Below are 12,574 nucleotides of genomic sequence, written 5' to 3'. Positions count from 1 at the left end.
CTTTAGCCTAACAAAAGGGCCACATTGACAGATTCCCTTCACAATTGATTCATTGTGCTGCCCGATCTTCACTCGTGCCCTCTAGCGAGGAAACTGTGGACAACGATTAGTTGGGCTTCGGCTCACATGAGTATCAATGCTGTGTTTCTCCATCTCCACATTTAATACAGCGCCAATTCTCTCGCGTTAGATATAAGCTTCATTCAGAGACAAGTCCGTTTAAGACTTAAACTCCAAGTCAACACGTACCACATCGTGGGGTGTTTCATATTACACACGCTCAGATAATTCCTTGCCAAGTCAGTTATTCGCTTGCTTGTCTCATGTCTTGTATTTCGTACCGAGACGCTAGGCCCTCGACGCCAAATGCTTCGTCGACCAAGCCTTTGGGGACTGGGGACATTTTCGTTAGGCGTCTGATCCCCAGAAGCCAAGGTTGGGGGGGGGGGGGGGGGGGGCGAGCTTTCCCCCTTTCGGTTCTCGGCATTCTCCCGGCAGTGATATGCTCACTACTCTATTGTTCTGTTTAAGGCTGATTTTTTGTCAACATCACATGAGTCACATCTGCTTGATATTGTATACTATGGCGAGAAAAGGAGGATAATATTAAAGTCCGTCTCAATTTATTATCGAGAAAGACTGGTGGTGTCTCTTCTTCTTTGCAGTATGTGATATACTTGTCATTCGACTTTTTAAGATCAATTCTAATCCCCATCTCGAGACTCCGGACTGCAGACTTTCCGAGCCTCATCAGCCCCACTCTACGACTCTTCATGAGGATGATCACGAAGGTCAATAATGCGGTGGTGTTGTTTGTCTCTGTTACGTATGTTCGTCAATTGTTGCACCGATTTCGGGAATTGCATGGTCATGAAGCAGGTCTTGCCTATTGCTACCCCAACCAGAAACTCAAATGTCTTCCGTCTCAACTAGGATCTCAAGAAACATATTCAGTCAGCCCATATGTGTTTCTCTTGTTTTATATGGCCAAGCTTAGGACGACAAGGTTGACCAGTATCATATTCCATGGCGAGCAGATCATAACATGACAAGCGTTTATCAAACGCTCTTATATGTGGCGCTCTCCCCATTCTTAAGTCCTGTTACTCTATCCTTCTATTCTTTTCTTCCATTATCATTTCAAAGCTGGGCTTTGCTTCTTTTTCTTTCTTCTTTCTTTCTTTTTAGAATAGAAATTGAGCAGGCTCATTTCTTTACTTTCTTTTCATAATGAGTGGAACTGTTTTGAACGGAACGGTGGCGGCGAATGTGACGGATGCGGTGGTAGCGGCAGTGATTGATACGAAGCCAAAATGTGGAAGTGGTGAAAATAATAATCCAGAGGATTATGACTTGCCTCTACATATCGCGGCTGTCTGTAAGCAGAATTGACAACTTTGACGCCTTCATTGCTAATCTATCCAGTCATGGTTTTTGCTTTCAGTATCGGAGGTATGTACTTATTTCTGAAAGCACTCTTCGACATCGCTAATTTCAACAGGATGTGGATTTCCTGTGGTCGCGAAACGTGTCACATGGATGAAGATTCCACCAAAGATATTCTTCTTTTGCAAGCATTTTGGTACTGGAGTCTTGATTGCTACAGCATTCGTACATGTAAGCCATTCCTTTTACTCAATCCTAAACACTGCTTATATCAGATCAGCTTCTTCCTACGGCGTTTTATTCCCTCAGCGATCCATGTCTCCCCGATCTCTTCATCAAGAACTACCCACCCATGCCTGGTGTCATCATGATGGCTGCACTCTTCGCGCTCTTCGTCATCGAACTTTATCTCAAAGGAAAGACAGGTGGACATTCTCATGGTGGTCCAACAGGTCAAGGGCTCGCTGCACAGGGAGCTCCTCACGGAGTTGGTGGAATTGGTGTTGCTATCTCAGCCCCAGTCAACTATGCACCTCAAAGACCACCAAGATCAGCACAGTGGGATTCGAACGGATTTCCTGTAGATCATAAAGATCCTTTCCAAAAGTACGTTGGTTCTTCAGACATGCCGACCACAATTAACATATATAGCAACGCATTCGAAGTCGATGAATACGATGAAGAATCCCGACCTGGAAGCTACGGTGGTGTCGACCAAGCTGAAATGCCACCATGGTTTCAAGCCTTCTTCGCACGATACGTCCGACAACGTGAAGAACTCAAATCTGCCATCGCCTCAGTTGCCCAAACCGCCACAGCCGTCGCCATGCCTGCACCACCACCTCCAGTCGTCTACAGAGAAACTACCGACGAACCCCAAATGGACGCCGCCACATTCAAGAAAATGTCAATGAACATCACCCTCCTCGAAGGTGGTATCCTCTTCCACAGTATCTTCGTCGGCATGACCATCTCCATCACCAACGACGGTTTCCTCATCCTCCTCATTGCCATTCTCTTCCACCAGTTCTTCGAGGGTCTCGGTCTCGGCTCCCGTATCGCTGCCATCCCGTATCCGAAACGTGCAATTAGGCCTTGGGTCCTCGTCTGTGCTTTCGGACTTACCTGTCCAATTGGCCAAGTCATCGGACTGTTAACCCGCGGTGTTTATGATCCTGCGAGTGCTTTCGCCTTGATTATGGTCGGTGTGTTCAACGCGATCTCGAGTGGGTTGCTTATCTATGCTGCGACTGTTGATTTGCTTGCCGAGGACTTTTTGAGCGAGGAGGCGCAGGATCAGATGACGAAGTGGATGAAGATTAGGGCGTTTTGTTTTGTGCTTATGGGTGGTGAGTTCTCCTAACAATCGTCTTGCACGTTCAATACTAACTCTGTCTAGCTGCGGGTATGAGTGTTGTTGGTGCTTTTGCTTAGGACATCACGTCGGCTCTGACGAGCATACGAAATAATCATACATACACATGTGTGTCGGGAATATACACATATGGGGGCAGGGAGCAAGTAACGCTCATTTAAAAGCCAACGAATCAGTGGTTGATGAAAAGGGGTCGCAAGATAACAGGCTCTTGCGTATAAGCTGCAGCTGCCTCAATGTAATATTAGTACGGGATAATGAGATACATCGGCGGAATTCACACTAGCTACTCCCTCCCCTATCTCTTCACCTCTTGTCTAAGTCAGCAATCTAAATGTCACATGACGCTGGCTCTCCCTTATAACGAAAACTTATCAACAACATCTGTCTTCCTCCCAGTAGACAAGAAAATTACGCTATTTTAAACATATATCGCGGCATTCCTGGCTTTTTTATACTATAAACTCGCTCTTTAAACACTTCCAGATGTTTTCTTAGCTAGGGCAGGAGGTATAGATCGTATTTCGTGAGGACAGGAAGTAGCAATCTCGTAACAATTAGGAGAAGCTAATAAGAAGATGACCTAAAACACTCTGAATTTAGATGTGTTATGCGAGTACCTTCCAAATATACCGCGCTATCTAATAGATTCTTTAAATTAGCTTATTTAGATAATAACTATCATATACTATCTTCGAACGATAGTTAAGTGTAGAATATATAAAACGCTCTAACATCTTTAATAAATAATAGAATAATTAGATTAGCTAGGTCCCCCCTTTATTAACCTCTAAACCTCGTCCCCACATCTCCCTTAAAACCCATCTACTTACTAATAATAAATATAATATACTATTATCTAACCCTAGTCCGTCGAGATTACCTCCGCAAGCTTTACTTTAGTCTAGCCACCCAAATCTCCAAAATACTCCCTAGAATAATTCAGTTATATGCGCCTTAGCCTAGGCGAGAAGGTCTTCGTACCTCGCGGGTAGCTGTTCTAGCACGAGGTAAATAACAACTACTTTACTACCCCTACCACAAAGTACACAAATGAATTAGAAGGACGACTTGGATATCAAGCTTGAGATTTCAGATTAGATTAAATCCCCCTATACCCCAGCTATCTTCACAGGTCTACTCTCTCCGCTATTCACCTAACCACATCGCCACCTAAATACATCGTCCAACCTTTCCCATCCCCGCATTTCTAACTCTCCTTCGACCCTCACATCGCTTGAATATCAAACCACCAAGCTAACCCCTCAACAAACGCTATTAAAATGCCAATGCCAAATAGGATATCAACAAACACCAACGTAACCCGCAAAAATGAACTTTTTCCAAATCACCTCTTCTCTTCACTCAATCCCACGCTCAATTCGCACACTCACATCCTCAAACTCACTTCTTCTTCCCCTTCCCCTTCTTCTCCACCGGCTGCTGCGTCCCCAATATATCATCAAAAGTCGCCCCCGTCATCTCCATAGTCTTCGGCCGTCCCAACGCGCTATCCCTCCTACTGCCTCCGGGCGACCCCAGCACGGGCGAACCCCCTGCGACACCCATCGGGATCGGCAACCTCTCTAGTCCCAGCGCGATACTCTGGCGGGCGGATTGACGACTGCGACTTCTGTCGCCGCCAGTGGTAGGACTTAGGGTATCACCATCGCGACCACGAGACGGGGGCCGCATTCCAAAGTCATTTCCGAAGCCGGGTGGTGGTGCGAGAGGCGAGAGTTGAGGGGCGAGATATGCTTCTTCTTCTGCTTCGCCGTTGGCGTGGCCGATCCATGTGTCGGCGGCGGTCCAGCAGTGGGAGCGACGGTACACTGCCTCGACTCCATTTTCGACGAGGTGACTTGGGAGAGAGACCATTTGTTGGCCGCCGGCGACACCGTACCATGCGGTCTTTGGGGCGTCTTCTATCCATGGCATGTTTCCTGGTGGTGGCATGCAGAGGAAATATTCTACTCCTTCGGTGTAGCGGAGATCATTTACATCTACCACAAGCAGAGGTAGAGATTGAATTACGGCGTATAGGAAGATCCAATGCCCGTAAGTCTGATCGATGAGATCAAGTGAGTTCTTCTTCTTTGCTTCCTTGGCCTCAAATGCCTGGTACGCCTGTAAGAATGGCGTTTTCCGATGTGCATCCTCATTGCTAGCTTTGACAAACATCAACGTTGTCTCGTGAGTCTTTAGAGATCGAGTTCGCAATTTGTGCTGTTCCTTTGCAGATAACTGGCTAGCCCTTGGTTCGACCGTAGTGATCGTCGGGATCAGTGGCACATCAAACGGTACTGGTGGATTGACAGGTGGCGATGATCTGTCAAACTCGCTCAAAAGAATGCGCAATGCTGCATTACTTGGGTCCACGGCTTCGGCCTCCTCTTCTCCGCCATCAAAGGTTCTCGAAGTGAGATCATTTCGATCTACCTTCAGATCATATAAACTGCACAGATCTGCATATAAAGCTTTCAACACGAGTCGATTGAGGCCACCCACCGCAAAAGAATTCTTTTTGCTGCTAGATTTTGGTGGCCATGATCCATGTAAATCTTTCAAGTAGGAAAGCATGAATTTCCTCATCGAAATGAAATTGTTCCTCCATGCGGCGTACCGCACAATTTTGGATTCAGCAGAGGTCGTTGAGGCAGCGGATCCTGCAAAGAGGGAAGGAAAGTTGAAATCTAAAAGTCGGTTATCTGCTGCAGCTTGTCTATTGGATAGGTCGAGAGATGCTCGTTCCATCATTGACCGAGTCGTCGGTGATATTTCATCGAAGAGTGATAATGTTTTGTCCTTCATGGCTGAATATTTCCCAATAGCATGTGTAAATGCTTCCGTATATAATCTTGCGCATCGCATATTCTCTCCTAGTATGATTCCCTCGATTGTCTGCTCTCTACTACTTCGAACATCTTCCAATTTCAACTCTTCCAGAAAAAAATCGAAGCTGGTTGAAACTGACTCGCCATATGTAGAGCCGTCCATATTGGTAAACTCGAATCTTTTAAGTAGAGAAGCGATGCGCCCAAATATTCTGAAAAGACTAGGACAATTGTTGGTTGCCACCAAGGGCTGTCCAGTGAGGAAAGCAAACAGATTGCGAATCCCAATAAGAACTTGGATATCTTGCGGTGATAATTCCGTTCCATCCGTTGTAAGTCCAGTGGGAAATCGAAGATGCATCTCTCGTGGCCCTCCTTCAAGCGATGTTAAAGATTCTGCCTGGCCGTCGGAAACTGATTGACTTGACACAGAATCCGTCGTGCTTCCTTTGGGTGTGTATGGCGGAGTTCCCATATTTCGCAAAGCCAGAACTCGCATACCATCTTCCACAGACACACTACCTCGGCCGTTGTGGCCCCTATTTGCCCCGACAGTTGGATCTAAATAGCTCATCATAATCAGAGAGGATGAAAGAATCATCGATGGAACTTTGAACGATGGTCCAATGCCGGTTGATTCTGGAAATAAGTAGACAAATAAATCGGCCGATTCGTCCCATAACTCAGGGACCTGTAAAATGTTAGATACAACATAGAGAGCAGGAACGAGAAAATTACCTTCTCACCATGGAGTAGAAATCCCAAATTATAGTCGATTTTATGATTGCCAGCGTTCACCCACGCATCCGCTCCACGCGCATCACCACTATCCGGCGAAGCATTTCTCGATCGTTTCCCAAGTCCCGGCATCCAACTTTTACGCTTGGACAACTTTCCAGCCTCTCCATCCGACGAATCTGTTCTCGCATGTGAAGGCGATGATACAGATCTGCGTCCTACATCTGTTGTCTGTATCGCAGGTGCCAGCGTACTCGCAGCTCTCAACTTCCTGCCCTCTATCTGTGGTGACGCCGCAGGAGAAGAGGGACCAACTACGTGCTTGTGATGTGGTGATTCGAGTTTGTGAAGCTTCTTCGCCGATGTGGGAGGTGTTTGGGGACGTGCCCCGGGGGCGACTGGAGGAAGTCTGGTCGGGGCTTGTTGTGATTGACGTTCGGATTGGTAGTCTGGTTCCTGAAAGGTCGGTGGGAGGAATGGGAGCGGCTTCTTTTGTAGCTTGTCTTGTACGGTTTTAGAATCTTTGCTTGACATGAAATTGGGAAGGAATATAGAAAGCCGATTCAGGCGGGAATTTCGACGAGATTGAAGCATGTCTGGTAGATTTTGCCCTTGAGATCCTTTGAGTGCTTCCTCTGCCGCTCGCCATCTGCTTTCTGCCTCTACTAACTGTAGCACAGGTTCGAAAGATAATGGCGGGGGAGAATCGGAGATGATAGAGATATGAACATCAGCTAGAGTTGCTGGGGGGGACTTACTAGATTCCATGTTGGCTGGTACCTTGAATGTGATTGAAGTTAATTATCTCTTGCGCATAAGCGTGTTGAATGATTCAGGGAGAACCAGACCAGTCGCCGAGTCAACAGTGCTTGTCTGTGCCAGTCCCGTTTAAGGGGAGACGGGATACGGCGGTGTATCTGGTGTGTAATGAGGTGGGTGTCTGGATCAAGATGCTTGCGTGGCACAGATGGAGCGCGAAGTGGAGGTTTGCTGGACTGGGCGAGATGAAACCTGGTCAAGTTTGCTTGGGAATTTCCATGTGGCTGGTGAGGTGGTGTGGCCGACGAAAGTGCGAGATGCAATAAAGTCTGAATTTGCCTGCGCGTGGTTTGATGTACAGTAGTTTAATGGAGATGGTGGAGATTTGCGAATTCGAGTGGACGAGATGATATGGACTTTCGAGGGAGATGCTTGTTGAGGTCTGGGTTGATGTGGTTGGGAGACACGTATTTGTTGGATTGGTATATTAATTCATCCTCTAGTCTCGAGTACTGTGTGTATCGTCCTCCAATGTTCCCAGAGAGACGCGTATTGGTTGGATCTGTATATTAATTCGTCCTCTAGTATATCGTCCTCCCAATTCCCTAGCTCTGAGATGTTGCTCTAGATCGTTCACACAAACTCGCTGATATACGGCAGACTCAACTCGGCAGATGTTGCTGTAAAGGAAATAAGAAAGAAGAACGCGGGAAGTCAAGCTGCAGAAACGAAGGAAGCCGATGAGGAAGAGGATTCTGGGAAATATTAAGGTTTAAAGGTGCGGTGCCGTGCCGTGCGGTGCCGTGCCTTGACGTCCCGTCCCCTTGTCAAAGAGGCGGAGCAGGGGTGTCGCCAAGTGAGACGATCTCCTTGGACGGCAATAGTTGACGGTCGTATTTTCCGAGCGATCCAGTTCTGATCCAAGTTGCTATGGTTTTTCCCATGCGTGCATGTGGTGAGGTTATTCAAGAATCGTGGATGTTGACAAAAAAATGAATCTGCTGAAACACATGTATCCTCGTGCAACCGGACAGGAAGGCACATGACATGTCTGAATGCTTGCTTGGTACGACGCGACGAATCAGAGATTTATTTCTCTGGTGAATGTTCCTTGAATCTTCAAGGGTCTTTGCCACGTCCATATACGAAGTGGACGTTTCTATAGATGCGTTGGCGAAGGGGCTGTGAGGCTTCGGTGTTTTGACATCACAGCTGTGACTTCAAGGCTTCCCAAGGCTGATTCGACCCCTTCGCCTTCCCAGTGCATTTGTTCAGCCGTGCTAGCGATGTTCGTAAGTCCTCCGAATTCGATACCGTGGTTTTGGATATCTCACCATCAGCATTTACTTTTGTGTCTCGAATAACAACGTTTTAAATCATAACACAGGATTCGAAAATCAATGTAAATAAAACTCCAGCAAACCCATCATCACTCCACGTCATGCCCAGTCGTCGTTCCAAATCAACTCCACTTATCCCTCACCTCCCACTGGCCAGCCATCTATCCGGGCTCGCAGCGTCGTATTCTTCAGTGCGGGACCCGGTAAACACGACGATCCTGCGCGCCATTGCCGTGTTGGTGTTGACAAAGTGACATTCCGACGATCCGGTCTCGCTTCGAAGAAAATCACGTGAAGAAGATTCTACGGTCAAGTTACACGTGACTGGCTGGATGATTTTTGTTGCACATCGCACGTGTGAGAAAACTCGCTTAAGCCGCAATTCCTCACAAGCAAAAGCGTGAAGCATGATATCAGCTGACCCAGCTCATTTTCCTGTTCCAACATGAAATCGGCAGCAGTCTTCTCCTCCGGAAAGACATAAACTCTGTCTCAACTCTATCTCAACCACACTTCGTCGTAAACAGTAATCATTATGGCTATGTTGTCGGCTCTAGAATTACCGCCGACTGGCGGCAGGACGACACCACGAGCAGACAAATTGTTGTATTCGATGTTAGGAAAGTTCTCTCAACGGCCGACGCGGCTTCGTACTACGCGTGCATCAAATCTGCAATTCTCCGTCAGGCTCTCAATCTATGGCAGTTATAAACGGATACGGACATCTCCGTGTGTAACGCCAGTCCGCTTGCTTTCCCAAAAATTTGAGTTGGATCCCGGTTTGTCACAAATAAGCTATCCCCATATCAGCCAGACATCTTAACTCTTCTACCGTCTTAAGGACTACCAGGGCCCTAAACACTTTCGGCTACCACATCTAGCATTTCTATTGGTGAATTATACCGAATTACATGGGTAATAGTGGAGATTCGTAGATCACCACCCCTTGTAGTCCTTAAGACGGTAGAGGAGTTAATCTGCTTCAAACAGATTCAAGCTATTATTGATCCTATAGTTGATCATCTCGTCGATAAGCATCGACTGCTCTTTATCAAAAGCACAAAATCTTGGTGTTGTGCAATTGCCGCCAGGGACAAAGCTTGAATCATCTTGGCATGCAGGTCTGGGGTAAATCCTCTCCCAACAAGACAAGATATCTACAAATGTCTAAGGATCAACCAAATGATACAGCAGTAACTTCAAGTGAAGATTCATACTTCTCAAAGATGCACTATTCACTACCACGTGTTGAAGGTCACGCTTCTTGGGCAGATATACTCCGCTCAGTGCAGTGTCAAGCCGTGGTCGGATGCTTCAATCCGCGGGGTATGAAGACCCTCCACAACTATCTAGCCTCAACCAGAAAAGATCAGCAGGTATTCACTCTGTCATGATGGTATTTCCCACAATATTCCTTTCCCATTTCCATTCTGTCAATAATATATCCTATTCTTTCACTTGCCAAGTTCGTGTCGCTCTAGATTGATGCTTTTATTGGAGATTGCCCTTGTCAAGTTGAACAATAGCACGACAGTTCCATACTTGGATTGTCTGCCGCTAAAGAAGCTTTGACTGGAGGGTAAGTCGATTGAAGATGGGAATCTTTTCTAGATTCCGCAGCGACGATGCGGGCTCCTCACCTGACCATGAAATTGCGCGAAAAAACAACATTCATGGAGATCCAGAGAAGGCCACAGACAATTCGTTAGAAACCCGACTAGAGGATTCAACAACGAATCAGCTTCCTCCTCATGAATTCGCAGCAATTGAGAAGAGAGTCTTAAAGAAGCTAGATCGCAGATTGGTGTCTCTTGTATTTGTACTCTGTCAGGCTGCCTCTCAATCAATGGATTTCAAGAGCTAACGTTATCAGATCTCCTCGCCTATTTGGATAGATCTAACATCGGGTAAGTTCCACACCATCTATTCATATTCTATCTAACATCAACAGAAATGCCCGAATCGCTGGTATGGAGGAAGATCTGTCTCTTTCCTCACCGGACTACCAATGGCTTCTCACAATCTTCTACATTTCATATATTATATTTGAATGGTTCGCTCTGATGTGGAAACTAGTCCCACCACACATTTGGGCTGCATTCTGCGTAATGGGTTGGGGACTTACAGCAACACTTCAATCCGCAACCTTCTCTTTCTCAGGAATGATGGCCGCGAGATTCTTCCTAGGACTATTCGAAGCAGGATTCGGACCAGGAATACCATTCCTCTTCTCCTTCTTCTACCTTCGTCACGAGATTGGATTCCGATGCGGTATATTCCTCTCAGCAGCACCATTAGCCACATGTTTCGCAGGTGCTCTCGCTTATGGAATTACAAGCGACGACTCCCCTCCAATTGCAAACTGGAGACTTCTTTTCCTCGTCGAAGGACTACCGTGTCTCGTAGCAGCCGTAGCAACATTCTTTCTGCTCCCCGACAGTCCAGAGAAAGCATCCTTCCTAACGCCCGAAGAAAAATCCGTCGCCCGCTCCCGAGCCCGCCTCCAAACCGGCAAAGCAGACCGAGAAATCGGCCGTCTAAACTTCCGCGACCTAGGCGCTGCACTTCTAGACCCCAAAGTACCTCCCCCCTCCTTCTTTTCCAACCCCTTGCTAACGTATCTAGAACTACATCACAGCCCTCATGTACTTCTCCTGCAACGTCTCCTTCTCCTCCCTCCCCGTCTTCCTCCCCACCATCCTCTCCGAAATGGGCTTCACGCGTCTCACCGCCCAAGCCCTAACCGCACCCCCCTACTTCCTCGCCTTCCTCCTCGTCATCCTCACCACCTACATCGCAGACCGCACTCAGCAGCGCGGTCTCACCATCCTCATCCTCTCTCTGGTCGCTACCGTCGGTTATATCCTGCTCGCCACCACATCCTCCACCGCGCCTAGATACGTAGGTGTGTTTTTAGCCGCTGCCGGTGTCTTTCCGGCGATTGGCAATATTTTGCCGTGGGTGCTGAATAATCAGGGGAGTGATACGAGGAGAGGGATGGGTATTGCGATGTTGAATCTTATCGGCCAGTGTGGACCGTTGCTGGGCACGAGGGTTTATCCGAGTAATGAGGGCCCGTATTATCGGAAGGGGATGTGGGTTTGCGCGGGGTTTATGGCGTTTAATGCGCTGCTGGCGCTGGGGCTGAGGGCGTTGTTGGCGTGGGAGAATGGGAGGTTGGATGCGAAGTATGGGCGGGGAGGGGAAGGGATGGAGGGGGAAGAGGGTGTGGGCGTTGAAGATGGGGGGAGGGGGTTCAGGTATGTGTTGTAATAGCGAATGTCGAAGGTTTGGATAGATGATTTAAAGTGTGTTTATCACATACCTAGCTAAGCAAACCCATCCTATCATAGGATAAACTTGCCAGTGCTATTTCTCAGCCAGCGAACCTTGAACTCTCGCTTTCCTCGATCCCACAAAGCTCTCTAAATTCACATTATCAATTCTTCTTCTTACACTAAACTTAACCTAAACCACGCTCCTTACTTCTTGTAAAGAGTGTAAAATCAACTATTAAAATCGATTGTCATAACCGTATAAACAAGTAATACTAAAACTTAGTATTAGAGTATTCCGAAGAGGTTAAAGGTAAACAATAACTTATTTCCAAAATTGTTATTTGTCTTCTTTATAGTAAACGTTTTAATGTTTAGCATTTTAGCTAATATCTCGTTACCTTCTCTAATACTATCTAGTTTTTATACTCGAAAAAAGTTGCTTATAGTACAAGAAGCTATAGGTACTTAATTACTTACTAACGTATATATAAAGTTATATTATTAAAAATCTTAATAGCTAGTTAAATTATTAGAAGAAATCCTTATCGACTCTATATAGTGAGCTGATTAATTATTAAATTAATAATCTCTTTATTCGTATTAGCTAATTAGACAGGCAAATTGCTCAATTCCATGATTAATGAGCGACATACTTGCGTAGAACGCAGAACCACAGCTCCCAAGCGCTTAACATAAGTTTCCAAAGTCAATCTGTTTGAATGACATTTACTTTGAAGCTTTGAGATTCATAAAATCTAGCAAACAAGCAATTCCAGGTCGCTCTGACCCCTGTTCAAACCGACGTGGTGGGGGTGGCGTCGTTGACCCATGCCAAGTATTACAACTATCGCAACTGCGACAGCT

The 12,574-nt window shown here is 46.5% G+C and overlaps 3 protein-coding genes across 3 annotated transcripts; 2 read left to right on the top strand and 1 right to left on the bottom strand.

Moving 5' to 3' along the window:
* Window positions 1-1,230: 1,230 nt before the first annotated feature.
* On the top strand, window positions 1,231-2,820 carry GLAREA_01239 (ZIP Zinc transporter; the record flags this gene model as incomplete). The annotated part of the gene is made up of 6 exons (XM_008088455.1): window positions 1,231-1,378; window positions 1,426-1,452; window positions 1,502-1,617; window positions 1,667-1,992; window positions 2,038-2,735; window positions 2,786-2,820. 6 exons carry the CDS (start codon window positions 1,231-1,233, stop codon window positions 2,818-2,820), a joined length of 1,350 nt encoding a protein of 449 aa, XP_008086646.1.
* A 1,345-nt stretch (window positions 2,821-4,165) lies between these two features.
* Window positions 4,166-7,101, bottom strand: GLAREA_01238 (uncharacterized protein; the record flags this gene model as incomplete). Its single annotated transcript, XM_008088454.1, has 2 exons — window positions 4,166-6,286; window positions 6,334-7,101. The coding sequence occupies 2 exons, from the start codon at window positions 7,099-7,101 to the stop codon at window positions 4,166-4,168; spliced, it is 2,889 nt and encodes a 962-aa protein (XP_008086645.1).
* A 2,925-nt stretch (window positions 7,102-10,026) lies between these two features.
* GLAREA_01237 (MFS general substrate transporter) lies at window positions 10,027-12,018 on the top strand (the record flags this gene model as incomplete). The annotated part of the gene is made up of 5 exons (XM_008088453.1): window positions 10,027-10,258; window positions 10,306-10,339; window positions 10,384-11,011; window positions 11,058-11,692; window positions 11,994-12,018. The coding sequence occupies 5 exons, from the start codon at window positions 10,027-10,029 to the stop codon at window positions 12,016-12,018; spliced, it is 1,554 nt and encodes a 517-aa protein (XP_008086644.1).
* Between the last annotated feature and the right edge of the window lie 556 nt (window positions 12,019-12,574).

Source organism: Glarea lozoyensis (assembly GCF_000409485.1).
Source record: "Glarea lozoyensis ATCC 20868 chromosome Unknown GLAREA7, whole genome shotgun sequence".
Taxonomy (NCBI): domain Eukaryota; kingdom Fungi; phylum Ascomycota; class Leotiomycetes; order Helotiales; family Helotiaceae; genus Glarea; species Glarea lozoyensis.
This window is presented reverse-complemented; position numbering and strand designations above follow the sequence as displayed.